Source organism: Pezoporus wallicus, unplaced genomic scaffold, assembly GCF_028554395.1.
Source record: "Pezoporus wallicus isolate ANWC-B61680 ecotype Strahan unplaced genomic scaffold, APGP_CSIRO_Pwel_v1 contig_14119, whole genome shotgun sequence".
NCBI classification, from domain to species: domain Eukaryota; kingdom Metazoa; phylum Chordata; class Aves; order Psittaciformes; family Psittacidae; genus Pezoporus; species Pezoporus wallicus.
The window spans coordinates 1-27,519 of NW_026637165.1; the positions used below are offsets into that span (position 1 = coordinate 1).

At 61.1% G+C, this 27,519-nt stretch overlaps 3 protein-coding genes across 8 annotated transcripts; all 3 read right to left on the reverse strand.

The window, feature by feature from the left end:
- Window positions 1-394: 394 nt before the first annotated feature.
- On the reverse strand, window positions 395-8,156 carry RAPGEFL1 (Rap guanine nucleotide exchange factor like 1). Its single transcript, XM_057403736.1, has 15 exons — window positions 7,726-8,156; window positions 6,045-6,123; window positions 5,535-5,667; window positions 5,362-5,459; window positions 5,108-5,220; window positions 3,585-3,752; window positions 3,407-3,504; window positions 3,195-3,317; window positions 2,892-3,070; window positions 2,722-2,812; window positions 2,087-2,137; window positions 1,811-1,898; window positions 1,647-1,711; window positions 1,396-1,450; window positions 395-531 (listed from the first exon to the last, which is right to left on the reverse strand). The coding sequence occupies exons 1-15, from the start codon at window positions 8,117-8,119 to the stop codon at window positions 407-409; spliced, it is 1,860 nt and encodes a 619-aa protein (XP_057259719.1). The 5' UTR covers window positions 8,120-8,156; the 3' UTR covers window positions 395-406.
- A 3,458-nt stretch (window positions 8,157-11,614) lies between these two features.
- On the reverse strand, window positions 11,615-22,342 carry CASC3 (CASC3 exon junction complex subunit). Of its 6 annotated transcripts, XR_008971498.1 has the most exons (15): window positions 22,073-22,342; window positions 21,161-21,188; window positions 20,819-20,856; window positions 19,310-19,468; window positions 19,072-19,223; window positions 18,712-18,888; window positions 17,812-18,506; window positions 16,226-16,293; window positions 15,881-15,995; window positions 15,224-15,322; window positions 14,275-14,489; window positions 12,914-13,036; window positions 12,744-12,759; window positions 12,561-12,632; window positions 11,615-12,050 (listed from the first exon to the last, which is right to left on the reverse strand). XR_008971498.1 is itself a non-coding variant. In XM_057403737.1 (14 exons), the coding sequence occupies exons 1-13, from the start codon at window positions 22,340-22,342 to the stop codon at window positions 12,564-12,566; spliced, it is 2,208 nt and encodes a 735-aa protein (XP_057259720.1). In that variant the 3' UTR covers window positions 11,615-12,050; window positions 12,561-12,563. The 6 variants fall into 6 exon arrangements, 3 of the variants coding, with proteins under 3 accessions (XP_057259720.1, XP_057259722.1, XP_057259721.1); XR_008971496.1 differs by having other exon boundaries at window positions 12,561-12,759; XR_008971497.1 differs by having other exon boundaries at window positions 12,744-13,036.
- Window positions 22,343-23,576: 1,234 nt separating this feature from the next.
- On the reverse strand, window positions 23,577-26,796 carry MSL1 (MSL complex subunit 1). The gene is made up of 8 exons (XM_057403740.1): window positions 26,534-26,796; window positions 26,135-26,358; window positions 25,438-25,823; window positions 24,636-24,700; window positions 24,372-24,439; window positions 24,080-24,204; window positions 23,920-23,992; window positions 23,577-23,824 (listed from the first exon to the last, which is right to left on the reverse strand). The coding sequence occupies exons 1-8, from the start codon at window positions 26,591-26,593 to the stop codon at window positions 23,734-23,736; spliced, it is 1,092 nt and encodes a 363-aa protein (XP_057259723.1). The 5' UTR covers window positions 26,594-26,796; the 3' UTR covers window positions 23,577-23,733.
- Between the last annotated feature and the right edge of the window lie 723 nt (window positions 26,797-27,519).

A 27,519-nucleotide genomic window follows, 5' to 3' on the forward strand; every position in this document is an offset into this window, starting at 1 on the left:
CATTGTTGGGTTTGTTGTTTTTTTTTTCCTTTTTTCCTCCTTTTTCTTAAAAAATAAATGTACAATTCCCGACGGCGGCTCCGTACAAAATATACACGTCTGGGGGGGAGGGGCGGGGGGCACGTACAAAAATAGAGGGGGGGGGGAAGGAGTCCGGGGGTGGGGGGGTCCCTGCACCCCGGTCAATCAATGGAGGGGGTCAATGGGGTGCCAAGGGGACACTGGGGGGAGAGATGAGCCCGGGGGTCCCGTGTCCCCCCCCATCATTGTGCTGAGGGTGGGGGCAGCGCCCGGCTGTGCCCCTCACCCTGCGTCAGGCCAAAGTGCATCAGTGCTGGGGGGCACCGGGCCCCCCGGGGAGGAGGGGGGGGGTCCCGGTGCCGGTGCCGGTCCCGGTGCCGGTCCCTCACTGTCCGCCCGGCTCCAGCTTGAAGGAGAGCTCGAAGAGCAGGTTCTGGTTGTCGATGACGCGGAGCTGCCGCACGTACGCCTTGGTCTGCAGCTGGCTCGGGGATGCCTCCAGCTCCAGGCCTGGGGGGGAATGGGGCATGGGGGGGGGACGGGGGACGGGGATGGAGGGAGAGGAGCGAAGGGATGGGGATGAAAGGGGATGGAGGGATGTTGGGATGGGGGTGCATGAAGGGCATGAGGGGAGGAGGATGTGAGGAGGGGGATGAAGGGATGGGGATGAAGGGATGCAGGGATATGGGGATACAGGGATGGGAATGAAGGGATGTGGGGATATGGGGATGAAAGGATGCGGGGATATAGGAATGAAGGGATGGGAATGAAGGGATGTGGGGATAGGGGGATGAAAGGATGGGAATGAAGGGATGTGGGGATATGGGAATGAAGGGATGCAGGAATATGGGGATGAAGGGATGCAGGGATATGGGGATACAGGGATGGAAATGAAGGGATGTGGGGATATGGGAATGCAGGGATTGGAAGAAAGGGATGCAGGGATATGGGAATACAGGGGTGGGAATGAAGGGATGTGGGGAGATGAGGATTCAGGGATAGAAGGAAGTGGAATTGCAGATGCAGGGACGTTGGGACAGGAGTGAAGGGATACAGGGTTGAAGGCACGGGAACAAAGTGATACAAGGGGTGGACGCGTGGAGGAAGGGGACCGGGATGGGAACACAGGGATGGGGGAGATGCGGGGGATAGAGATGTGGGGATAGAGGGATGGGAATGAAGTGATGCAGGGATGCGGGGACAGGGATGCAGGGATGAAGGGATGGAGATGCAGGGAGGGGGATGCAGGGATGAAGGGATGCAGGGATGAAGGGATGCAGGGATGAGCTGACGCGGGTGCAGACACGTCCCCATCCCAGAGCCAGCAGCAGGGATGTGGGGCCATGCCCTTACCCCCCCCCGCCCCATACTCACAGAGCGGGCGGCTCCGGTACTTCCGGATGGTTCTCACTTTCTCAGCGATGCAGTGCTGGGCACAGAGCACCCCCGGTGAGACCCCAGCCCCCCCTGGACCATTCAACCCTGCCCTGGGGCATCCCCATCACCAGGGACCCATATTCTGCACCCCAGGGGCCCTTCACACCCCCCCAATTCCCATCCTCTCAATGGGGTTCTCCATCCCCAGCTTCACCCCAGGGACACCCCCCCCCCCAAAGGGCACCCACCAGTTTCTCCACGTTGACCAAGCCATCCAGGAGGGTTTTGCTGCCTTCATGCAGGAAGGTGAGATCTGGGGGTGAGCAGAGAGGGGTGAGGGGAGGGGGGGGGCAATGGGGCAAGCACTGGGACCGCAGCCCCTCCGGGCACAGCCTGTCCCCCCCCCCCTCACCTTTGAGGATGAGCGGCACGAAGGGGATGAGGGGGGGCTTCATCTTGGCCAGCACCTCCCGGTACGTCTTGTGGTTCCTGCAGGGGTCCTGGGGCGGGGGGGGAACAAGGGGAGCAGCTCCCTAGGGGTGCCAGCACCCTGGTCCCCCACCACACTGGCACCAGTGGGCATGGGGCCTGGGAACGGATGCTGTGGGACCATCCCCTGGGGGGTGAACACCCCTCCACACACACACACACACACCCCCCCACACACACACCCCATAGCCCTTCTCACCGTCAGGTTCTCGAACTTCCGAAACAGGTTCTTGAATTTCCCTGGGAGCTTCTGCAAGACAAAGTGGGGGGGGGGGGATGAGCATCCAGAGGGGCCCAGGAGCATCCAGAGGGGCCCAGGAGCATCCAGAGGGGCCCAGGAGGATCCAGAGGGGTGGCCAGGAGCATCCAGAGGGGCCCAGGAGCCTCCAGAGGGGTGGCCAGGAGCATCCATAGGGGCCCAGGAGCATTCAGAGGGGCCCAGGAGCATCCATAGGGGCCCAGGAGCATTCAGAGGGGCCCAGGAGCATCCAGAGGGGCCCAGGAGCATCCATAGGGGCGGCCAGGAGCATCCATAGGGGCGGCCAGGAGCATCCATAGGGGCGGCCAGGAGCATCCATAGGGGCCCAGGAGCATTCAGAGGGGCCCAGGAGCATCCAAGAGGTCCCAGAAGCACCAAAAGGGGTCCCAGGAGCACCCAAAGGGGTCCCAGGAACACCCAAAGGGGTCCCAGGAACACCCAAAGGAGTCCCAGAAACACCAAAAGGGGTCCCAAGAGCACCCAAAGAGATCCCAGGAGCATGCGAGGAGGCCCAGGGGCACCCATGGGGGTTCCAGGAGCACCCAGGGGGTCCCAGGCGCACCCCACATCTTTACCTCCCAGGTGAGGCGCAGGCGGCTGATGGCAGCGTTGTTGAGGCCGATGACGATGGCGTAGAAGGACAGCATGTCCTGGTTCTGCTTGCATCTGATGGGGAAGGGGAGGGAGGGGGGCAGAGGGTGAGGCGCAGATGGGGGATGAACCCCCCCCCCATCCCCACACTCACATGGCAGCGATCTTGATGAGCTTCTTGAGGAGGTGGGCTCGCTTGCCCAGGGACTCGCAGAGCAGCAGCTCGGTGCCCACCCAGTGCTGCACCTCGCTGCAGCGCTGCAGCAGCAGCTCCAGGTTGGCCGTTTCCCGGCGGCCCCGTTCGCCATGGAACACGTAATCCACAAACTCCAGCTGCCGCGGGGAAGGAGAGGGGACGGGGGGGGGGATCCACAGCGTGTCAGAGCCTCCCCCCCCACCCCACCACCTTCCCGGCCCCCGCGGGGCAAACCCAGCCCCGACCATCCCCTGCCCCGACCTCATGGATGCAGCGGAAGAGCTCCCAGTGGAAGGCGGTGAGGTGGTTGGCGATGTCCTCCGGCTCCACGCGGTGGATCTCTGTATCCCCTGGCACCACCTGGATCTCCTCCGGCAGCGGTACCTGTGACGGGATAACCGGGATGCTCTGATGGCGATGGAGCACCGGGAGGGGGGGTCCCACTCCCCTCCGCAGCACAACGCGGGGCTCACCAGCGAGTCGAAGGTGTCCCTGGTGCAGGCGAAGAGGTGGCTGTTGATGCCCAGGGTGGTGAAGACGCACTCCTCGCTGGGCTGCAGCACGGCTTTCTCTGCAGGCAGAGGGTGAGCAGGCAGCCGGCCCCGCTGCCCAGCCCTGCCCACAGCACCCTCCCCCCGGCCCCGCGGGCACCTCCGGATGAGGCCACGGTGACGAGGATGAGGGCGTCCTCGCGGGCGCTCTGCTCCTCCGAGTACTGCAGCTTCTCGGTGACGGAGGCCAGGATGTCCTGCACCGAGGCCGAGAGCCGGCTGCGGATGGTCACGTACGAGTGGTCGGGCATGTACACGCGGCAGAAGACTGGGGAGAGGTGGGATGGGGAAACTGAGGCACGGAGCAGGCGCTGCTCGTTGCAGCCGCTGGCGAGCTGGGGGGGGAACCTGGCACCCAGCACCCATCCTGGCACCTGGAACCCATCCCAGCACATGAAACCCATCCGGGTGCTGTCCCAGCACCCATCCCCTGTCCTGGCACCCAAAACCCATCCTGGCACCCAGCACCCAATCTAGCACCCATCCTGGCACCCAAAAACCATTCCAGCATCCAGCAGCCATGCCAGCAGCCATGCCAGCAGCCGGTACACATCCCAGCACCCGTCCTGGCATCCAGCATCCATACGGACAGCCAGCACCCATCTCAGCAACTAGGATCCATCCCAACACCCATCCTGGCACCCAGCATCTAAACTGGCACCCATCCTGGCACCCGAAAACCATTCCATCATCCAGCACCCATGCCGGCACCCATCCCAGCACCCAGTACCCATCCTGGCATCCATCCCAGCATCCAGCATCCATATGGACACCCAGCGCCCATCCCAGCACCCAGAATCCATCCCAACACCCATCCCCCATCCCATCCGCCATTCTGGCACCCAAAATCCATCCTGGCATCCAGCACCCATCCTGGCACCTGAAAACCATTCCAGCATCCAGCACCCATGCCAGCACCCATCCCAGCTCCCGGCACGCATCCCGGCACCCATCCCAGCATCCAGCATCCATCCCGGCACCCATCCCAGCATCCAGCACCCATCCTGACACCCAGAACCCATCCCGGCACCCATCCCTGCATCCAGCATCCATACTGACACCTAGCACCCATCCCAGCACCCAGCACCCATCCCGGTACTCATCCCAGCATCCAGCACCCATCCCGGCATCCAGCACCAATCCCAGCAGCCAGCACTCATCCAGCACCCATCCCAGCATCCAGCACCCATCCCAGCACCCAGCACCCATCCCGGCACCCATCCTTGCATCCAGCATCCATACGGACACCCAGCACCCATCCCAGCACCCATGCCGGCACCCATCCCAGCACCCAGCACCCATCCCGGTACCCATCCCAGCACCCAGCACCCATCCTAGCACCCATCCCAGCACCCAGCATCCATACGGACACCCAGCACCCATCCCAGCACCCATCCCGGTACACATCCCAGCACCCAGCACCCATCCTGGCACCCATCCCTGCATCCAGCATCCATACGGACACCCAGCTCCCATCCCAGCACCCATCCCGGTACCCATCCCGGTACCCATCCCAGCACCCATCCCAGCCCCCATCCCGGTACCCATCCCAGCACCCATCCCGGTACCCATCCCAGCCCCCATCCCGGTACCCATCCCAGCCCCCGTCCTCCCCGCGCTCACTCTCGTCGGAGCCGCGGAACGCCACCCGCGTCTGCAGGCAGGAGTCGATGCGGCGGAAGTGCCTGAAGAGCGGCTTCACCTGCTTGTTCGGGGGGGGGGTCTCGTCGGCCACCCTGCGGCACGCACCGGGGTCAGGCAGGAGCCGCTGCACAACCGGAGCCCCCCCCCTCCCCGCGGCTTCGTTCGCTCCCCAAGGGCTGATGCTGCTGCTGACCCACAGGGACCCCCCCACACACCCCGTGCCCCCCGCTCACTTGAGCTCCACGGTCTCCACGAGCTGGTGCAGTTTGAGGATCTCATCCTCCAGGTCGCGGTACAGGGACGTGTCCTTCATGATGAGCAGGTAGAGCTCCTGGAGGGGGGGGGGGGAAAGGGGCTCAGGACGGGGGCGGAGATGGATGAGGAGATGGGACGGGGGGGCACCCACCTTGATCACCTTCCCGGCGCTCTCCTCCTCCTGCAGCAGCCCCTTGTAGGTCTCGAGGAAGTGCAGCAGCACGGCCAGCACCGCCCGCTTGCGCCGCAGCCCGGCCCCGTCCTCCCAGCGCGGCAGCACGAAGGTGGCACCGTCAAGGAGGCCCCACGGCAAGGACGGACCCCGGGCATCCCCTGTGCCCAGCCCGGTGGCGTCCCGCTGCACTCGAACCCATATGTGAGCCCTATGGCGCCCTAATTCCCCCACTTACTGCTCGCACCACAGCACCCTGCTGCCTCCCTCCATGCCCACCCTTGTGCCCATCATCTTGTCACCCTCATGGCGCTCTCTTGCCCACCCCAAAGCTCTCTTGGTTGCACCCTCATGTTCACCCTGTACCACCCCCATGCCCTCCCTATGCCCATTTTAGACCCTTCCCACTGCATCCTTGTGCCCACTCTCATTGCACCCCGATGCCCTTCTCATGCCCACCTCCAACGTGCCCCCCCCCCCCAAGGATATTGCTGGTGCAGCTGCTGCAGGAAGCGCTCGGTGGGCAGGAAGAGCGAGTGTGTGAGCACGATGTCATCCAGCAGCGATTCTGGGGGGGGATTTGGGGGCAGAAGTGGGCACACACACCCCCCCCTCCCCAGCACAGCCCCCCAACAGCACCCCCGGGGTCCTGCCCCCCATTAGAGCAGGCAGCCAAGGAGGGCAATGCCAATGACACCAGGACACATGGGACCCCCCCACTGCCGGGAGGGGGTTTTGGCCCAGCTGGGTGAGCCAAGGGGCCGATCCCAGTGGTGATCCTGTCAGCGCCAGCACCCAGTGACCTTTGGACCGGGCACCGCTCCCTCCCCAGCACCAGCACAACCCTCGGTCCTGGGCCCTGAGCAGGTCCCAGCCGATGGGTGCCCAGGGCTGCGTCCTAAGCCCCAGCACCACAGTGATGGGACACCAGGGTCCTTCCCAGGGCCCTCTCAAGCATCTCCCAAGCCCCAGTCCATTAAGCAGGCCATGGAGCTCTGGCGAGCCGGGGCTGAGGCTCCCCCCAGTAACCTCATGCCAGGGCACAGTGCCCATGGCATCCAAGCTGCCACCAAAAGCAGGACACAGCAGTTTGTGGCACAGCCTGGCCCCCAGCACCACGTCCAGCACACTGTATCAGTGCTGGGGCAGGCAGGGGCAGTGTGGGGGGCCCCCAGCTGCCCCAGACCTCCCCTGGGGTGCAAAAAGAACCGAAGCCCCCATCCCGGCTGCAGCACCCCCCCCAGCCCTGCCTCAGTTTCCCCATCCCTCTGCAGCAGCCACAGGACAGGTTTCCCACACCAGACAGGGGGGAAGCGTCCGGACCCCCCCCACTGGCTCCTGCCCCACTCCCCACCAGCCCAGGCACCGCAGGGCCGGGCCTGGCAGCGTGTTGGTGCAGGCAGGGCCCAGCGCTGCCAGTTCCATCTCGCCCCTTCACGAAGGCTCCACCGTGTCGATGGGGGAACCCCACCCCGGCCCGGGGCATCCCTGCAGCGCGGGGCTGGCGGCTCCTTGGGAGCCCAGCGGGGACCCCATGGGGTGGGAGCACCCAGAGCCACCTCTGCACAAGGCACCGCGGCGGGACGGCACCGGGGGGGGGGGCAAAGCAGGTGCCGGAGGGAAGCGGCGTCCGCCCGGCCCCGGCTCCACAGCTCGCACCGGGGGTAATTTTAGCACCGGGATGTCCAGGATTAACCGATGGCTCCTGCGCCGGGCGGCGGCAGCCGCTGGCGGCCAACATCGGCCGCGTCCGGTCCTGGCGCAGCCACCGAGCCCCGCACCCGCACCCCAACATCGGCCGCGTCCGGTCCTGGCGCAGCCACCGAGCCCCGCACCGAGACCCTGCCCACCGCAACCCACGCGCGCCTTGGCTTGGCGCGGTCCCAGCCTGACCTTGGCACCAGAACCGGGGACGCACCCGCACCCCGCGCGGTGCCAGCCCCGCACCGGGCACGCGGCGCCTCCCGCCGCCGTTCTCCCACCCCGCATCCCCCAGCGCATCCCGCGGCAGGAGCGGGTGGGCGCCCATCAAATCCTCCCCCCCTCCACACACACCCAGCGCCGCCGCATCGCCCCCGGCCTCCCGCACCGCACCGCAGCGCAGCGCAGGGCCGCGCTCCCCGCACCGGGCCCCCCCCGCGGCCGCCGCTCCCGGGGGTCCCGCCGGTACCTGCTCCGCAGCCGCGGCCGTGAGCTCCGCCCGCCGGGAGCCGCTCCAGGAGCGCGGTCAGGAGCCGCTCGGGGGGCACGGGCGCGACGGGGCCGCAGCCGCAGCAGCAGCGGGCGGCGGGCGGCGGCTCCGGGCTCGGTGGCTCCCGGTCCCGGTCCCGGTCGCCTCCCGGGGACGGATCCTCGGGGGAGCGAAGCGGCGCCTCGGGCGGACGCAGCTCCAGCCACCGGCCCTCGCCCCCCGGCTGCGGCCCCGCCGGCCCCGCCGGTTCCTCGGGCGATGCGGGAGGGCGCGATAGGCTCTGCCGCCGCGCTGCCGGTGCCGGTGCCGGTGCGGGGGGGCGGGCGGGCAGGTGCGAGCCCGGCTTCTTCAGCAACTTCTCCAGCGGCTTCATGGCCGCCCGGGCGCGGCGGCAGCGGCGGCGGCTCAGGGGGCCATGGGCGGCAGCGGCGGCGCGGGGCGGCTCCGCTCGGCTCCGGTCGGGCTCGGGCCCCGGCGCCGCTCCCCTCCCGCCCCGCGTTGCGCCCCGCGGCCCCGCCGGTAGCGCCCGCCCCGCCGCCCCGCCCCGCCGCCGCCCCCGGCCCCGCCGCCGGCACCTGCCCGCCCCCGCCGCACCGGCACCGGAGCTCTGGGATGCGGCGGCACCGGGACGCGGCCCGGCCCGTCCCGTCCCCCCACCCCGCCGCAGCCCCGCACCCGTGATGCGTTGCACAACCTCCGTATCCCGCTCCCCGCCCCGCTGCACCGGACGCGGCCGCACGGCAGCAGGCACACACGGGGCCCACGTCGGCAGAGCCCCCGCACCTCCCCATTGCCTGTGTGTCCCCCCCCCCGCCGCACCGGCGAGGGGCGCAGTGTGTGTGCCCCCCCCCCCCCCCCCCCCCCCCCCCCCCCCCCCCCCCCCCCCCCCCCCCCCCCCCCCCCCCCCCCCCCCCCCCCCCCCCCCCCCAAAGGACTGTATCACATCCATGTCACGCTCCGGCACCCCTCGTCCCCTGGGGCACACATTCGGATTGTCCCCCCCCATGGTACCCCCTCCTCTGTGTCCCATCTATGGGGTCACATCCCCAGGTATGGGGTGATGCCCCCCCCCCCCCCCGGCTCAGCTCTCTGCCCCCCCCATCACAGCGTGGGAAAGGGCCGGGGGTGGGTGCTGGGCCCCCCCCGGTGCTGGCTCCCCCGGGGCCGGGCGGGCAGGTCGGGGCAGCTCCTGCCCCCCCGCGCCGCTGCCAGGCCGGGAACAGGCGCTGCCGGGCCGGCGTGCTGGGGCAGGAGCCGGGGCAGGAACCGGGGCAGGAACCGGGCAGGCGCCGGGGCAGGGCAGGGCGGGACGTGGCGCCCGCCCGGGGCTGAGCTGCCGGGTCCCAGTCCCCTGGGTGCCGAGCATTTCCCGACACCCCCAGAACCAGGTCTGCATCGCCCTGGGCGCAGCGACAGTGGGGACAGCAACGGGGGGACAGAACCTGCACATCCCCATCCCCATCGCCCGGGTTCATGCCCTGCAAACCTGCGTCTGTAGGGTGGGATGGTGCCAAAAGACAGGGGGAACACAGCGGCTGACCCCATTGCCCACCCAAGGATGGAGGGATGGGGTACGGGGGTCCCGGCAGCTCCTGCTTTGTTCCCGCTTCCTCTGCACCCGGCAGTTGCTTGGCAACTCCATCCATGCGGCGGCGGGAAAGCAGCAAAACAGATCCCCGCATCCCCATCTCCGCTGCATGGGCTCTGGTGGGATGGGATGGCACAGCACGGCACAGCTCTCCTCCACCCCATGGCGCTTCTGACACCCCCCCCCATGACCCCAAACCAATCCCATGCAGCTCCTCCATCCCCACTGTATGGGGCAGCCGGAGGAAGGTGCCTGGCTCTGGATGCAAGCAGCATCATGCCGTGCCGAGGGAACGCGCCCCAGATTCGGGCCCATTGGCTCAGCCCAGCTCTCTTCCCCCAGCTCGGCAGGGACGGGGGGCACCGCTGGAGCAGCGTGAGCTATTGGCTTAATTAATTTGCTGTTATTCCTCCGAACGAGCTGGGATCTGGAGCAGGCGCTTCCCTCCCAAAGCCTGCGCCTCCATTTGCAGCCGCGTGGGCAAGCGAGTAGAGGGGGGGGGCACGAAGCCTCTGGGCACTGCTCAAAACAGCAGGAGGGAAAGATTGCACCGAGGGAGAAATCCCTCCCCGAGCCAGTGCCTCAATCTGCTTCCCAGCATGCGGGGAAGGGGAGCGCGCCTCGGCATGGGGGGGACCCATCCTTCCCCCCCACGCTGGTCCCCACTCGGTTGGGGTGCAGTGGGAGGCTGCAGAGCAGGGTAGGTGCCACCCAGCACCGGTTTTGCCGTGGGAAGCCGCGTTGGAGGGAGGCAGCAGCGCAGCAGCGTGCAGGCAGCAGCTCCCGCACCACCTCCACACCACTTGTTCCATCCCCTGCAGGGAGCAGGGGCTCGTTGTGCGCTGAGCCCGGCTGCCGGGGGCAGAGCTGGGCTCCGGGCCGGGCTGGAGCTGCTCTTCCAGTCCCACCAGCAGCTCCTAGGAAGGGAAGAGCAGCTCCTGGCCCGCGGCAGCGCAGGGGAAGGGCTGCCGGTTCTCCTTTGGAAGCACTCAGCGCAGGGAAAGAGAGACAAGAGAGAGCTGGCTGCTTTCTAACACATGTTCTCATCCGCGTGCCGATACAACACCGGTTACAAATGTGCACTTCTACGGGACAGGAATCCAAAGAGACAAAACCAAAACCCGTCACAGTGTTGTGAGGTCCAGGACTTCAGCCACCAGGACCAATACATCAATGATTCACTTCGAGCCTTAAGGCAGAAATGGTTACACGGAGAACACGAGGGGTTCCTGCTTTGACGCCTGGGATGAGGTACAAAAAGGGCACGGAGTTACAAACAAGGAACAATGCCGGGCATGCGGGAGGAGATCTGGACCAGAGAGCAGGCAGGTGGGCCCTGGGCACCCTCCCTGGGTGCAGATGGGGACTCGGAGGCCAAGATGCCACTTGCTTGGAGCAAGGATGCTCCTGCTCTCCTGTGCCAGCAGCTGCCACCTCCCCAGGCTGCCCCAGCACGTGCTCGACGCAGCCGGCATGGGCAGGGATTGGCAGCCGGCCCTCACCAAGCTTCTTCCTAATGCAATTTGCCAACGGCTGCGAGGATACGGCCAAGCCCGAGTGGCATCGGGAGCTGGTGGGATGCTGCTGCAGAGCTGGTGCAGCCGGCACCGCATCGCTGTGCCGAGCGCTAGCAGGGAAACCAAAGCTGCAAGGTCCCAGGGAGCGCTGGTTTTCGTGGTGGCAAACGCTTGCTGCTGGGGCTGGGAGCCCAGGTTGGATCCTGGATGCGTCAGGGCGGGTTCCAACACCCCCCCTTCCACTTCCACAGCGGCAACACCCAAGTGCTGGGAGCAAATCACTGCCCTGCTCGCCCCGTCTGGCTGGTTTGTGGCTGGCAGGGCTGCTCGGGCAGCGTCGGGGTGCCCATAAACCTCCCTCCCTCCCCGCTGCTGATCTGGCAGAGGTGCAGGAGGAAACCTCGCCCTGCTCTGCAGGGTGTGCTTGTGGTGGCGACGGCGAGGGGGTCACCCTGTGCTTGTGCCCGTGGATTCCCATTGATGGGAGCTGAAAGCTTGCAGAGACGTGGACAGAAACCACCAAAGACACAAGTGACCAACGGGGCTTGTTGGGAAAAAGAAGGAGCTTCTAAATTAAGTGGTGGCTGCAGAGCCAGCGCGTTCCAACAGCCCCCGATGGCCCAGCTGCCCTCCCCGTGCCTTAACAATGGCAGAAATAAACTTGCTAATTATAAAAGAGAATTAGAACGACCGCCTCAGCTGTCTCCATGGGGGGACGGGGGAGGCGGCGGTCCCATTAGCCAGACAAACGGATCCAACATACCCAAAAAGAAACAAATCAGCTTTACTGAAGGAGCTGGTTCATTTCTTAAATAAAAACAGAGAGCACAATCAAGCCAACGGAGTTTAACATCCTAGGGGAAGGGACAGGGCAGACATTTAGTAAGGGAGAGAGAAGCTGAGAGAACTTGTGGCCAAGGCCCTGGGGGTTGATTCCGCAGGGAGGGAGGGGAAGGAGGGCAGATCAGCAGCAGTGAGATGATTTTTGGGAGGGCACCGGTAAAACCAGAGGGGGAAGGTGCCTGGCCCTGAGCACGAGACGGTGCAGCTGATTTCCTCCCGCTGCCTCACCTACGCCCAGGGAAGAAGCCTTTCCCCAGGAGCTTCCTCCTCGCCGAGGGGCTGAGGCTGGCGTCGGGATTCCCACGGCTGCACCTCTACGTGTTGCTCCTCTCCTTGGATTTTTCACCTTTGCTGTCCTGGTGGGCAAGAGGAAGGAGAAGCGGGGGTTTTTAGGCTGCACCAACACCAGCGCGGGGGCTGCAAGTGAACACCCTCCTCACCCGGGTGCCAGAACACAACCACCGCCCGCCCATGCCCCCGGCTTCCCCAGTGCCCCATATGGGCACAGCCAGCCCCCTCCAGCCCTGCTCTGCTCAGGGTTAAACACCTTCCCCTCACGAAGCCTTCCCAACGCTCTGATCAAGGTGATGAGAGCACCTCGCAGCGCATCGACACGCACTGCGTGTCCCCAGCCCGTCACCGCTGGCACAAGCCTGCCCAGCTCTGCTGGGGCTTGTTGTGTGATGATTCCGGCTCCCTCCGTGCTGAGCAAGGCATGGAGAAAGGAAACCAAACACACACGTGGCACCCTGGCACACACACAGCTCACAGGACGGGAGCGAGGAAACCATTCACAGCACAGAGAAACAGCTCTTGCCTCTGGAAAGTCTGCTGCCTGAGCTAGCTACTAAGGTCTTGACTCTTACTCTTCAGGAGAAGTCACTGCCTTCTAGCTTAGGACTGGGTTTTTCTCTCTCTAAAGCGCTCTGCTCTCTACCCTGAGCAAATAAAACAAAGCAAAACAAGCAAGAGTCAACTTTGGACTTACTTTTTATGCGGGTTTAGTTTTAAAGTATTTAGAAACCCAACTTAACTGGAACCCTGCTTACCACCTGCAACGAGAACCTCAAGTATGGGACATGTCAAAGATCAGACAGGTTAAGACTTCCCTAGAACAGCATGTTTTATGGGATGGGATGGGAGAGGGAGACTGCAGCCCCGCGCACACCCCGAGGGCTCAGCATCACACATGCACGGGCTCGTGCCGAGGGGATGGTACCTCAGGAGGTGGTGGCTTGATAGTCACGGGCTGGGATGTCCTTCGAGGAGGAGAAGGCTTGGGCTGCACTTGCTGCTGGACAGTGTTGTAGTAGGTGACCCCTCCATACACCTGGGACTGGGCCTGCGCTCCCGAGAGCAGAAGGGTCAGTGCTGGGGGGGGCACAGAAACCTGCAGCCCCTGTGAGAGCACCACGTGTTATGGTGCAAAGCTGGGCTGTGACAAGATGCCACCACCGGGCACCGAAGGTGAGAGCAGTCCCAGAGGGACCAGGCTTGGTTTGTGCTGTGCTCCACAAGGTCACAAAGAACAGCAGCACTTACCCCTCACATAGGATCATCCCTTACCCCTGCCCCTCACCAGGGCATCGGGGCAGTGCCAGGCTGCAGTAGCCCACAGCCACATCAGACTGAGGTTCACAGATGGGTTTCCTTCACCCCCCAGTTTCCCAGCTGCCATAGTACATCTGTGCCTTGCAACAGCAGCAGCTACTACTTTCCTACATGGGCAAGGCAGGTAATGGCTCCTCACCACACCCAGATCCCCTCCAGCTGCAGGGGGCTCAGGATCTTGCCCCCAGGCTCCTGCCAGGGCAGTGGGATGGATGCAAGGGAAGGTCAGAAAGGTTGCAGGGCTTGGGAACGTGCATCTCTCCCGCCTGCCACTGCGTGTCAGCCGTGTGCTGCTCCCAGGAGCAGAGGGCTCCTCCTCCCTGCCCAGCAGCTCTGTGGACACAGAGGTGGGACTCGGAGCAGGAAAAGCCAGCCCCGTGCTGCTCACACCAAGGGCTTCCCAAGGAACAGCACCGGGCAGTTTCCAGCCTCCTGCCCCCATCTCCAATGGAAAGGGCTTCCAAAGCCATTTTCACAGACTGGTTTGTGTTGGAAGGGACCTTAAAGCTGATCCAGTTCCAACCCCCTGCCACGGGCCGGGACACCTTCCATTAGAGCAGCTTGCTCCAAGCCCCATCCAACCTGGCCTTGAGCACTGCCAGGGATGGGGGGGGGGGGCAGCTTCTATTTTCAAGGTGGTCTTTGCTTAGCATGGGCTTGGGGGGGATGTAAAAGGTCACAGGCTCCCAGTGGGCTGCTCCCCTGCTGCAGGAGAAGGCCTCGACTCTGAGACCCATCAATACAGGCATTTCATCCACTAGTTCCTAATTTCAGGGTACAGCAGCAGGGCTGTCATCCTTTCCAGTTACCCACCCCAAGCAGGGAGAGGGATGACAGTGAACAACCTCCCAGCACAGAGCAGCCCAGCTGCTCCACATCCTCTCCCAGCAATCCCGAGGCTATACCCACACTCCAGAGGATCCCATCTGCCTTCGACAGCTCCTGCTCAGGGCGGGATGCGCTGCTTACCTGCGTGTTGGAATAGAGATGTGGAGGGGGCGGGGGGGGCAGCGCTCCCGGCGGGTAGGGATAGCCAGGATTCCCAAAATTCATGACTCCAGGAGGGGAGAAGTAAGTCGGGGCCAGCAGCTGCTGCGGAGGGGGCTGCCCCGGGGGCATGGAGACGGGCGGAGGGTACAGGCCAGGGTTTGCCATGGGGGCTGGCGTCTGGTGGGGATGTAAACCTGGGATGAGAGGAAAACATGCTTAGTGTGGTGTGGGGGGGAGGAAGAGAAGGGGGAGGAAGAGAAGGGGGAGGAAGAGAAGGGGGAGGAAGAGAAGGGGGAGGAAGAGAAGGGGGAGGAAGAGAAGGGGGAGGAAGAGAAGGGGGAGGAAGAGAAGGGGGGAGGAAGAGAAGGGGGAAGAAAGCGCTTCTCAGCACAGTGGAGCACAGCTTCTTCCCCAGCGCAGGGTCCCAATTCCCTGAACCAGCCACAGCCCCAGGTCAGCACATCCCACCCCCTTCAGGAAGCAGTTTTTGTGGAAGATGGGGAAATGCCAACTCAACAGCTCTGTTTCTGCTTTTCTTCTCTCATCTAGAAGCATCAGGGACCAAAGAACCAGCCGAGCACAGCAGCTGGCAGAGCCAAGCGCCTCACTGAAGGGGAAGCAGCTCAGGCAGGAAGGTCTGTGCAGGACATGTAGACATCCAGCTAGAGCCTGCCAAACCAGTCAGATCCCCTCAGTCCTGTGCTGGCTGCAAGGGCCAGAAATGCCCAATTGTCCTTCCTTTAAATTTATACTGATTCAGCCTCCCAGTGCATGAGGGAAGCAGGTCTCTTCCACGCTTTAAGACACAGGCAAAATGAATTCCCCCAGTGACAGGAGGCTGTGTGGAACCAGAGTTAGCTGCTCCCTGGTACAAGCTGCGCACAACCACGTCGCTATCATGCCCCATGCCGGGAAGCTGGCTCCTCACCTGGATGAGGGAGGTGCATTTCTGGCTGTACGATCATGCCCTGGGGCGGCAGCGGGGCTGGGCTCTCACTGTGGGTGTAGATTGGTCCCTGGAATTGTACTGCAACACACAACAGTCGGTAAGGAAAAGCTCCAACCAGTTTTGTTCTACTGCAGCAAGTCACATGCCCGCCCCAACCAGCCACGGGGACAAGATGCTGTGCTGCAAGCCACATTCCCATCGGCACACGCAGTCTACCAGGCTGACAGATGCTACCCGCTCCCAACAGAAAAGCCTCCTACTCCTTTTACAAAGCAGGAGAATACTCAGGGAATCTCTTCTCTTGCACTTTAAATGCCGGAGTAAACTCCTCATCCATCCTCAGCCTTGTTCTGTAATTCTCCCCGCTCTTAAATGTCAAAGGCGTTGCTCTGATTTCAAGTTAATTTTAAATCCTAGTTTTTGTGAAGGAAAGCAGTGTCCCAGAGACTCCAGAGGGGAGGTGGCAACACTGATTCTATTCCAGTGGTTACAGCCCCGAGCAGGGAGGCTCAGAGCCGCCTCTTAATTCACTGTATGTGGCAATGACAAAGCCCTAACAGCAATGGGGGGACTCCTGCTCCAGCTGCTCAGGTCCAGGCACACACAGAGCCTCGGGAGCAGGACGGAAGCACTCACGTGGGTCATAGTAGTGCCCTTCCATGATGCTGATGTGCATGGGGGGGGCAGGCTCTGGCACAGGTGCTCTCTGCCGCTGCGACGAGTAGCGTTTGACACGGCCCCCCTGCACGGCCTGAAAGAGTCCAAAGGCATCGGTGAGGGTCCGGAACCCTCCAGCCCTTCCCAGCCCCTGCAAACCTCTAATCTGGGTCACACAGCAAGAACTGGGAACACCCACAAAAGGGAAAGGCTGAGGTGTCCCAGGCAGCCTCTAATTACCACAACCCAGAAACAAGTGCATGCCAGGCCAGGCTTTTCTGCACTTCTAAAAGCAAGAGTCACGCTCCATGCAACATGCTTTACCATTTCCTCCATCCTGTTAAACTGAGGCGGTGGCCCAGTTCCCACGTGCAGATGGTGGTTAGGAATACCTGAGGAGGAAACAAACTGGTTATTATGGTTTGCATTTATTCCTAGGGAAGAGCCACCTCACCCACCAAGGGAGACACCAGGAGGTGGCGGCAGCCTGGGGACGTGATTGTACTACCAATAGGTAGAGCTCTTGCTTGCCTGACAAGGAACCTTCTGACAACCTCATCTCTTCGGCTACCATGTGAAATGTTTCAGGACAGATGAGGAGCTGTTGTGTCACTCTACAATCACCCATGCTGCTCAACACCTTTGAAATCTTGCTAACAAAGAGAAGTCCTCAGCCTGAAATCCAGGTCCTGATCTATAAGCCCTGTTCCTGCCGAGACAAGGAGCTCCTCAGAGCAGAAACAAGGAGCCACGTGGGACCGGGTAAGCTGCAGTTTAAACCTTCTCCAGGGTGTAACCACTTTTAGCACGGGCTCCTTTTAATCCAAACAACAAAGTTCTGGCACACGTTTAAAAGCACGGTGCCAAGCTAATCCCAGGTGATCCCAAGGGAGCCAAAGTGGACAAAACAAACAGTGGAAGTGCCCACGGATCACTGGTACTGCAAACACACGCACGGGCACACAGCCCGTGCCAGCCAAAGGCCTCCCAGAATCCTGCCTTCTCTGCTAGGAAGAAACAAAAGGGACAGTGGAGTAGGATGTCCTTCTGACAGACAAAGTGGTCTCCTCCTGCGGTCTGGAGCTGTCTCGTGGTAAATCTGTGAAGATGTTTTAAGCCCAAAAATAAAGGAGTCTATGATCTCAGCTGCAGATCACAGCATGTTGGAACTCTCATCCCACTGACACATTTAAAGCCTGTCTCCTCACATCCACAGTCAAGACCGAGAGACTTCACACAAAGCTCTTGCCAGTCGCATCAGTACAAGATGACTTATGGTTTCGTGACCTAAACCTCAAGAGATGCTTATGAAAGCAGGAAGCTGCTCTCTTCTCCTTGCTCCAGTTTTATTTCCTTTGGGAAGAACTCCAACAGACCCCAGAAAAGATTCTCATTCTGCAAAGGGATAATTATACCTGAGTGACCTCTTGCATGGAGGCTCAACTAGAACTCAGTCCTTAGCTCACACGGGGAAACTCTGCCTCAAATCCCTCCCGCTGCTGCAAATGGAGCAGCTTCCTCCCACGAGGCACAAATTCATTTGCCAATCCCAGCCAGGCCTTAGCTTGTGCCAACTAAATCCCAACGCTAGGAACTACACTGATAAACAGAGGGAAGCTCCCTCCTGCTCCTAGCAGGACACTGCAGGAGCCTGGTTATCCATCGCCCTACCCGCCAAGCGAGCACAAGGCTCCTCATCTCCTGAACAATGACTCTGGCTGCAGCAGCCGGTCTCACTGTGATTCCCAAAGTCCCCTTTTCTCTTCTGTTTTGTCCCCTCTAACCACCTCTACTGCACTTCTCAGCACCCCTGTCGTGGATCCACCTCAAGACTGAGGCAGACACAGTTCAGCTCTGCCTGTCTACTGTGTTTGGCTGTAGTCGAAAGCCAACAGGCAGCACCCACTTACCCCTCAGCTCCCGGGGCTGTATGAACTGAGACTGCCCTGGAGCCCAGTTCTGCTCAGCGAGATTCATTTGGGTCATTTCTTGCTCGAGTCCATCCAAGCTGGATTCTACTGGCGACTCCCAATTGCTGCTCTTGGCTGGTGGGAGGGATGTCTCAGCTTGCACGGGTTTTGGAGGCACAGGAGCCAGCCCTTCTGAAGCGGGCACTTCATCCGCCAGCTTCCCTGCATCCCCAGCTTTGATTCTGGTCCTTCTTGCCCGGGAATAAGACTTCTTTTCAATTGGTCTGTCTGGTGGTGGCTGGGCAGCATCTGCAGCTGTGGCTTGGTTTTCCAAAGCAACCTCCTCCCTTACAGGGCTGCTGTGGACGTGCGCTGCTTCCACCTCGGGTGACTTGTCCCTCGGTGGGGTCTGCTCTGCACGCTTCCCTCGGTAGCTGCCCTCCTGTTTCACTTGCTCACCGTTCCGAGACAGATGCTGGATGCTGGCTTCTGAAGCTCGGTAGCCTGGACGGGTCTCTTTGTAGCCCCCCAGCCTTGGGTAATTCCTAGGTGGGGGCATCCTCCCTGTCCCTGCAGAGCTCCTGTTGGTGAAGGTTCGTGGGGGAGCTGAAGTGCTGTCTGCACCTTGGTGCCTCGGGGGCTTATTGGGCCTCTCGTTGGACCAGTTTGGATCTCGCTGAGGAGGACTCCCAAACCTGAGGGGGGACAAATAGGACAAACAACTGGAAACAAATTCCTGGCGAAAGGTACCACAGGGAAACCCTCTCCACGGTGTCCAGAGATCCCAGGACCAAGCTCACACCTCAGAGACCAATGCCATCAAGAGGGCTTCCCCACTTTGGGATTTCAGACCTGTCTCCCTCTGGGAGAAGCCAGCTCCAGTCTGACCTTGCTGCTCACCTCGGTTTGCGCATCCTCCTTGGCTTGATGTCGTCAGGGTTGTGTGCTGATCTGATGTCGTAGCCATAGAGCGCGATCAGCTCCTGCCTGGTCTTGGGGGCTTGCTCATCCTCCCGGAACTTGTCATGCTCCCAGCGGCCCTCGTCCTTCCACAGCTTCCTCTGACGACCCTTTGGCCTGGAACAGTCACACCAGAAGTTGTTCCAAAGGAAATGCAGCAGTTCCCACCAATCCCATGCCCAGAGACCAAGTGGTTCTAGGGCTGGGTGTGCACAGGAGACAGCGTCTTCTGCCTAAGAGCTCATCTCAATCTCCCCTCTGTCAGTTTAGAGCCCTTACCTATGGGGGATGCTCACATACCTGACCTCCTCCTCCTGTGTCTGCCCTCGGAGGTCATGCTCGAAGAAGAGCCCTTTCCGTGGGATATAAGCTGGGTTCTTCCGATCCTCATCGTCATCCAGGTGCTTGGGAACCTTTTTCCCAACTTTATTCTCCACGGGTTCAGTGCTCTCCTGTCAAAATCACAGCTCTCACCACTACAGCAGTCCCCCTGTGACAAGCCTCCCCCCGGCCCAAGGAACCCATGCTTGACACCTACCTGCCCGTCCCCGCTTTGCCTCTCACCAGTCACAGCACCCTTAGAGTCTGGTTTCTCGTCCCCTTTCTCCGCTTTCGCCGCTGATCCAGAGGAATCGTTACTGTCCTGCTTCAGTTCCACTTTGGCACTTTCCTCCTCGCTGTAATCCTCTTCTTCCGCCTGAAAGAGCCTCGGTTACTCTAACACGGACCTTCAGCAACAGCTTCCCCAGGAATTTCCCCACACGAGTCCCCACATTTGGTGTCAGATCCTTGTTCCAGCTGTTGAGACCTGCCCCTCTCAAAGCAATGGATTAGCTCTTAAGGTCCTTCTCATCCCTGTATTTTGATGGAAAGAGCAAACCAAATGCACCCCCTCTCCCCATCCCTATCAGGTCCAACAGTCTGGCTTTCCAGTCTGGGACCAGCTCCATGGCAAAGGCAGGGAGACAACGAGCGAGGGCCCTTGGACCATCCCTTCCTTCCCACGCCAGGGCCCGGCCCCAGCCAGCGCCGCTTCCAGATTCCCTGGAGTCACTCAGCTGAGTCACTGGGAGCTCTCTGCTCGCAGGAGCTGACCTGGTTTCACCCTCCAGGAGCCTGCAAGCCCTGCTGAGGCTGAACCCACACTAAAAATAGCCCCGTGTGATTAACAAAAAGACTGCTCTGTTTTTCTCTTTCAACACAGCGTATTTGCACATCAACTGCTCCTTTTGTTTACGCTGGGGAAGCCCAGACAGGGCATTATTTTTAGGCACAGGAACAGAGTCATCCTGGCACGGCAGTGATGCAATACCCCCTGCAATGTGCACCACTGCGACCGGGAGCCTCCATGCAGCTTTCCAGGCACGAAGAGCTGCTGCACGGTGAACACCGGGAGCTGCCCCTTTCCCTCCACGTGCTACCTCCACAGCCTCCCCATTAATGACATAGATTAATTGACCAAGTATAGCCCTAAGAGCTTTGATTTCATCTGCCTTGTTTTCCTGTGTTGTCTTTAACTGCTGCCCCCCTCCAGATCCCCAAAACAGCTGCTTCAAGAGAAGGGCTCTCACTAGGAAACCTTCGTCGTCATCATTAGAAACCACAACTTCTCTAAACTGCCTGGAAACGGTAAACTTGCTGCTCTGAGCTAAAAACCTCAGCCACAGGGCACAGGCAGGGGGGCTCAGGTAGCGTTTGCTGCATATACAGCCAGCACAGAGCTATCAGCACTCCTGGGGCACATTCCCCTTCCAGCTGCCACACACACGGATGCTTCAACCCAGCACGCATCCTCCGCTTCCTTCCACACCCTTCTGGGCCATGGCTCCCAGTATCCCAAACACACCGGTCCCACAGCCACCCCAGCAGCACGGCGGCTTCTCTGTACACAGGGAACCACCGGTGAGGGGCTGGTACCCTGAGAGAAAGGCAGTGCTGCCAACGGGGAGGTGGAAAACAAGGGACACCAACTGGGGGTTGTGCCGATTATGTGAGGTGCAAACAGCGGGCAGAACACTCGGAACACCAGGACAGAAACTGCTCTTACCTCCGAGTCTTCGGCGCTTTCATAATCCGAGAGCACAGCTGCAGGGGAGAAAAAGGAGTCGGGTGTTAAGGCAGGAGCAGAAATGCAGCTTCTCCGTGAGTGTAACAAGCAGAGGGGCACAGAGCAGCCTCTCCAAGGCAGAGGCCAGCACCAGCGTGTCCCCAACACACCCCATTGCCAGCACAGGAGGAAGGAAGGATGAGTCTGGGGCTTTCTGCCCCTGCACCCACTGTTATGAGTTCATATTTGGGACTGCACCAACTGCAGGGCCATTGGAGAAGGCGTTTTGTCCAGCTTTCCCATTTGGCACACGGACAGCACAGCCAGGAAGTCGTTACTCACCGTCTCCCTCGATGCCATCCTCGCTTTCCTGCGGGAGAAGGGGAGAAAGGCAGGTTAGCAGAGGGGGAGGTCAGCAGCCCAGTCCCAGTATCATCCCACACACAATCCCAACAAAGGCTGGCTCTGGTCCTGTCGCATCCGCCCTGGGAAGTTCAGCTCCAGTGAGCAGAAAAGAAACAAACCCCGGGCTCCCAATGCCTTTTTCTTAGGTCTTTCTAAAGCAGCTCAAGAAGAAACCAGCACAAACTGTGTCAAGTGCTGGAGAGCTTAGAAGGGAAAGAGCAATGCCAACAATGCCAGGGCCTCTCCCTCCGTAACGAGGGCCAGACAAGCCAGCTCCAGGAGGATTCCTTAAAGCAGGAATAAGGAATAGATGCTGAACATGTCCTCGAGATTCAGTGATAGAAGCACAGCCCTGCACCGTGGAGAAGCCACTGGCTCATGGAATCATGGACCAGATGAAGCGGAGCAGCTCAGATCCAGAAGTTTTTAGTTAAAAGAACACACTGATCAACCTGTGCAGTGAAAACAAACCCAGATCCCAACCAGACAACGTGCTAATGGGGCCAAACGTCAAAACTGGGGGGGAAACTTGGAATAACCGGTGCAGGAACCCAGGATGGGAGCAATTCGCATCCAGACCAGGGCAGGAGCCCCACGCCGCGGGGCAGCAGCGCCACAACCTCCCTCTAAAGGTGTCCTTTCCATAAGGGAAGGCCGCTCAGGGCGGATCCATGACGGAAAAGGGGAGCAAACCCGCACCTGCACCCGCCGCAGGGGCCCGGTTGGAGGGGGGGGGATTCAGCCCCTTCCCGGTGCTGGAGCCCGGCTCGAATGGAAACCCAAGGGCGGTACCCAGCGCAGGGCCCCGCGGCGCCCATCGCCCCCCCCGCCCCGCACGCCCGCACTCACACACTCGGACTCGGGCGCGCTCTTGGCCGCTCCCCCCGCAGCGCTCTCGGCGCCGCCGCGGCCCCGCGGCCCAGCGCTGAGGGCTCCCGCGGCGCCCCGCGGCGGGCGGTGCTGCGGCCGCGGAGACCCGGAGCGAGACCCGGAGCCGGAGCGCGATGGGGAGCGGGCGGCGCTGGCGGCCGAGGCGCCGCTGTCGGAGGCGGCCGAGTCCGAATCCGAGTCCGAGTCCTCGCTGTCCTGCGAGGCGCGCTGCCGCCGCCGGTCCGCCATCTTGGCCCAGCGCGCGGGCCAAGCAAATTCCAGGTTTTCCAAGCAAATTTCAAGATTTTCATAGCAAATTTAAGGTTTTCCAAGCAAATTTGAAGGTTTTTGTAGCAAATTTCAGGTTTTCCAAGCAAATTTCAAGGTTTTTGTAGCAAATTTCAGGTTTTCCAAGCAAATTTCAGGTTTCCCAAGGAAATTTCAGGTTTTCCAAGACTATTTCAAGGTTTTCGTAGCAAATTTCAAGGTTTTGTGCCAAATTCCAGGTTTTCCAAGCAAATTCCAGGTTTTCCAAGCAAATTTCAAGGTTTCCCAAGCAAATTTCAGGTTTCTCAAGCAAATTTCAATGTTTTTGTAGCAAATTTCAGGTTTTCCAAGCAAATTTCAGGTTTTCCTAGCAAATTTTAGGTTTTCCTAGCAAACTTCAATGTTTTTGAAGCTAATTTCAGGTTTTCCAAGCAAATGTCCAGGTTTTTCACCCACACTTCAGGTTTTTCCAACCAAACTTCCTGGTTTTCGATACAAATTTCCTCCTTAGAATGTGTTTTTACACCAGTTTCCCCCATTAATGAGCCCTCTGGTGCCCCATGGGCAGAGCCCCATGGACACAGCCCCATGGCCGGACCCTGGGGGGGGGTCTAAATCCCTCCAGACCCCCCAATATGGGACTCAAAGACGCGGCTCTGCTGACCTTTGTCCTCTTTAATCGCTGCTGGGGGGGAGGGGACATACACTTGGACACCCCCCCCCGGAACCCCTTCCCCATGGCCAATGCCACCAAGGTGGGGGTGGGGGGAGGATCCATCCCCATCTCATCCCTCCCCACCCCCACTGCCTCAGGCCAAACTTCAGCAACCTCCAAACATTTAAATTATTAATCAAAAAACCCCAAACAAAATTCACAAAAAAAAAAAAATAAACCCCAAAATTGTGCGTTCAGGAGCTCTATTTCACAAAAAAAAAAAAAAAAAAAAAAAAAATAGAAGGTTTTTAACCCCCCCCTCCCCCCCCCCAACCCTGTCACAGCCACTGAGAGGGGCACCAACATCCCAAAGAGCGTTCCCAGGAAGCACCGTGCCCCCACCCTGGTGTTCATCCCATTTCCTAACTAAACAACAAGGCAGCAATTCCCGACGGGACGCGGCATTCCCCGGCACCGGCTCCACCGCTGAGCGTCCACAGCATCCCAAACACGGGCACCGAGGATGGGGTTGGGGGTCCGTGAGCTGCCGTTGGCACCGGAGCAGCCGGGATACGGGATGGGGGAGCCTCATCCGTCTGCGGCACAGGGGGATGAGTCCGAAGAACGCTTGTGAAACCCAAGGGAACAGAACTGGGATCACGGAGGGACGGAGCCATCCGTCAAACACGGCCGTGGGACGAGCCAGGGATGCCCGGAGCTACTTCCGACAGGTCCGGTGCGGCGTCTGCTTCTTCTGCACCTCCAATCGGCAGCGACTGCGCTCGTCCAGCCAGGGCAGCTCGAAGTTCCTATGGGAAGAGACAAAGCCATTCCAGTGCCTTCCCGGTGGGGACTGGTATGAGCAGCCCCAGCCCTCCCCGCTGCTGGGGACCACGGTACTCACTGTGGGGTCAGTTTTGGTAAGGGCCGGCCAAAGGCGACGACGGGCAGGTATGGGGTGATGAGCAAGCTTTCCACTGTGGGAGAGATGGGAGCGTTAAGGATCCCCCTACCTATACCCTAATTCCTCTTCCTGCCTGCATCCCACTGCCAAGGATACTCACCGTCATCTGGCTCAGGGAAAAATGAGGTAACTTCAGGTTCCGACTCCTGAATCCCTTTCCTTTTGTACATTCGGAGCTGCAGCCGCTGTAGAATTCTCTGTTCCCTGATCCGCTGGATGTCCCACCTGGAAAACAGGATGCCCCTGGGAAGCTCAGGAGGCTGTGCCGGCTGCCACGTCCCTCCTCTGGCAGCATTCCCGGTTCCCATCCCCACTGCAGCCCAGTCCTGCACCCCAAAGAGGATCTGCTGTGCTGGGGACCCGCAGTCCTGCATCGCCCTCTTTGCTCCCACCTTTTCCTTCGTTTTTCATCCAGCTCCAGCTTCGCGTGCCGCTTGGAAAAGACGCTGTCGTCCAGGTTCTGTAACAACAGATGAGGATGAGCACGGCCTCGCTGCACCAAATCCGTGTCCCACAGCCCTAAGACTCGTTCCTCACCCTCACCCCATCCCAACAACTGCCCCCAGGGTTTATGCTGGATGCCACCAGTCCCAAAATGAACACTGAGCTGCGCTCCTGGAGCGGGAAGGCTCCAGTTATGGGAATGCTGTACATACCTCCAGGATGTCTGAGGGGTCGGGGTCTCTCAGGGGCTCCACGACATGGTCCCTCCAAGATGGAACTGCAGGATGAGAGGCCAAGTGTTAGCTCCACACTGGCACCCTGACATTCCCATGCTCCAGCCTCATCCCACCGCCTCACTGCTCCTTGCCAGCCCATCCATCCCTCGGAGGGCACGGCTTGGGCCCTCCCCAAAAGCCCATCCTGAGCCTGGCCAGGCAATGCCGCTGGTTGAGGGGTAGGGAGAGTTCATCACCATGCCCCCGGCCAAGCGCACGAGCAAACCTGAGCTGCTCCGAGAGGAGATGTGCCGGAGCGCTGCCCATCGCCGGGAATCACCACGCTGCAGGACCCAAGGAGAGCGGCTGGGAAGGGGCGGCCAAGAGGACAAGGCACCGGATTTGGGGGCAGCAGCCGACCCCATGCTATGCCACAGCGGCACAAACCAGAAACACGTTTCCCAACCGCAAACGGGAAGTTGCTTCAGCCCTCAAACGGGTGCACCACAGCAAAACGGGGCTGGCAGCCCGGCCCAGCGCGGTGCCTCGGTCTGGGGGAGCCCAGCACCGGAACCAGAGCTGATCCCCACTGCCATGGGAAGAACCAGCAGCACCACACAACCGGCTGCACCTCTCCCACTGCTATGTGGGGCTTCGCCCTTTGCCAGCTTCAGGGACAGGGTGCTGAGCCCCATTCCCCAGCACTCCGAGGCGGGTGAGCCCATGTCCGGCCGCCAGCTCTGCCCCAAGGCCTGGCACATGCCGCGGTGCCGCTCTCCATCATCTCTCCACTGCTTACTTGCCACAGTCTCCTCCTTCTTTGGGGAGGGCTCCCGCAAGGGCAGCGGTGACGGCGGCGGCTGGTGCCAGCGGCACAAGTACATTTCCGTGGTGGACAGATAGGGCAGGTCGTCTGCCTCGCTGCTGAAGAAGCTCTTCTCCTTGGGGTGGGCACCGGGGCCCTTGGGCAGGGACGAGGCTCGGAGCGGGGTCTCCAAGAGCGCCCTGGGTTTTTCCGGAGTCTCTTGGCTCCGCAGTTCCCGTTTACAAACAGTTTCGGACAAGGAGCCGCCCGATTCCTCCTTCCCCGGGGAGTGCTTTGGAGTTTTACTCTTCACTTTGGAGAACTCCGACACCAGTTTTTTAACGGGCGTCTTCCTCTCCGTGCTCCCAAACGCTGGCTTCCTGTGGGAGGAAGAAGAGCTGAGCCAGGCACGTGGATCCTCACCCCGTGCTGGGGCTGCCAGGGCTGTGCACCGGGGCTGGCTGGAGGCAGGTTCCTCCATGTGAGAGGGGCTCCGCCAGCATTTTGGGGTCCCCCCACCCAGGGTTTCATGAGGTCCCCTCCATCCAGTGCTCAATGGGATGCGCTCCCAGTACCGAGCAGCACTGGGATGATTTGGTACCTTCACACCCTCCAGCCCAACAGATGGAACACGAAGCTTCAGGGAGGGTCCCCTGCTTTCCCTCCCAGAGCCCCCCCAGGCACACTGTACCTTTTATGCCCCTTCCCGTTGCGGCCATAGGGGAAGTGCTTGGGCTGAAGGGTCGGGGGGGGCTCCAGCAGGTCCTGGGGACACTCCAGGGGCAGCTTCTCGCACGCTTCTGCCTCCGGCTTCTCGTCCACCTCGAAGCCCTGGAAGATGCGGTGCTTCTCCCGCTCGCTGTCCTTCTTCACCAGCTGCACCCGCCTTTCCATGCGCTCGATGCGCGCAAGGAGCTGCAACACAGGCTGAGGGTGAACCCCCCATGCACCCCAGCTGCCTGCACCGTGCCCTGCCTGCACATCCCTCTGGAAGCAAAGAACACCCCCCCCAGGGAAGAGCCGACCCTGCGGTGCTCTGGCACAGGACCAGTGCCACCCTGCAGCAAACCGTGCCCATGCTGGCATTTACCTGGTGACTCCTTGGCAAGGCTTGGGGTGCAGAAGCCCCCACAGACAGCGCTTGAGCCATCCCCCGCTTGGGCTCAGGCGGCACCGCGGGCTTCCCGGGAATGCCACCAGCTCATGCCGTGCAGGACAGGAGGATGCCGCCAGCGCTGGGTGCGGCGGGCATCGCACCCCTGGACACTTCAGCTGCGATGCAGGCAGGGACCAAGATGTCCAAACAGCACAAAATGGCCACTGGCTTCTCCCCATCGGCACTGCCCATCCCCATGGATGTAGACCCCACGTTCTAAGGAATCCGGGGGTCTACGACATCTGCTGCACTCTCCCCAGGAGGGAAAGGGTGCTTTGTAATTGGATGCGTGCTTCGTTAGCACTCATTTTGGTGACACCCAAACCCAACCCTGCATTCAGCAAAGCACAGTCAGGGGGTCCCAGAAGCCCTGGGAGATTTGGTTGCGGGGCAGGAGGAGCCTGGAGCACCCGGGATTTGCCAACCCCATCTCCCTGCCGTGGCTGCACCACAGCGAATCCCCACCGCAGGCTTCGGTGCCGGAGGACTCCGGTAGCACCACGTGTGGAAGCTTTTCCCTCCACAACCGGGGCCAGCATGGTTTCCTGGCACATGGCATGTGGGGATACAGCTGCACCATGGGGCGCGCTGCAGACAGGGCATGGGGCGGGGCAACATGCATCATCTATAGGGTGACGCAGGCATGGGTGCATGAGCCATGCAGTGGGGTGCGCGCAGCACACCCCCCAGACTGTATCCCCACATGAACAGCACAAAGCTGGCACCATTGTTGGGTACGGGGGGGGGTCCCACACACCCCTCTTGAGCACCTTGTCTCCCCACACACCTGTTTTTAACTTCTGATTGGTTTGGTTTGGGAATGTTGGCATTTTCTTCAAGTGTGTGATTTTTATATCTAATACTAAGAAATATTTACAGAGAATAATTTCTGTTAACATCTCTGGAGCTGTGGGCCAGAC

Bases quoted from the DNA above. Each gene is read 5' to 3' on its own strand.
- MSL1 (XM_057403740.1), bottom strand. From the start codon at position 26,593: ATGGCTCAAGCGCTGTCTGTGGGGGCTTCTGCACCCCAAGCCTTGCCA. The intron at 24,701-25,437 runs GTAAGCAGTGGA...CTCATCCTGCAG, and splicing joins GAAGGAGGAGACTGTGGCAA to TTCCATCTTGGAGGGACCAT. The intron at 23,993-24,079 runs GTGAGTATCCTT...TCTCTCCCACAG, and splicing joins TTTCCCTGAGCCAGATGACG to TGGAAAGCTTGCTCATCACC.
- RAPGEFL1 (XM_057403736.1), bottom strand. From the start codon at position 8,119: ATGAAGCCGCTGGAGAAGTTGCTGAAGAAGCCGGGCTCGCACCTGCCC. The intron at 5,460-5,534 runs GTGGGTGCCCCC...CCCCCCCTCCAG, and splicing joins GCGCCGGGAAGGTGATCAAG to GAGCTCTACCTGCTCATCAT. The intron at 2,813-2,891 runs GTGAGTGTGGGG...CTTCCCCATCAG, and splicing joins CTCATCAAGATCGCTGCCAT to ATGCAAGCAGAACCAGGACA.
- CASC3 (XM_057403737.1), bottom strand. From the start codon at position 22,342: ATGGCGGACCGGCGGCGGCAGCGCGCCTCGCAGGACAGCGAGGACTCG. The intron at 19,469-20,818 runs GTAAGAGCAGTT...AGGCTCTTTCAG, and splicing joins AAAGCGCCGAAGACTCGGAG to GCGGAAGAAGAGGATTACAG. The intron at 16,294-17,811 runs GTAAGTGGGTGC...TTTCCTCCTCAG, and splicing joins ACAGCCCCGGGAGCTGAGGG to GTATTCCTAACCACCATCTG.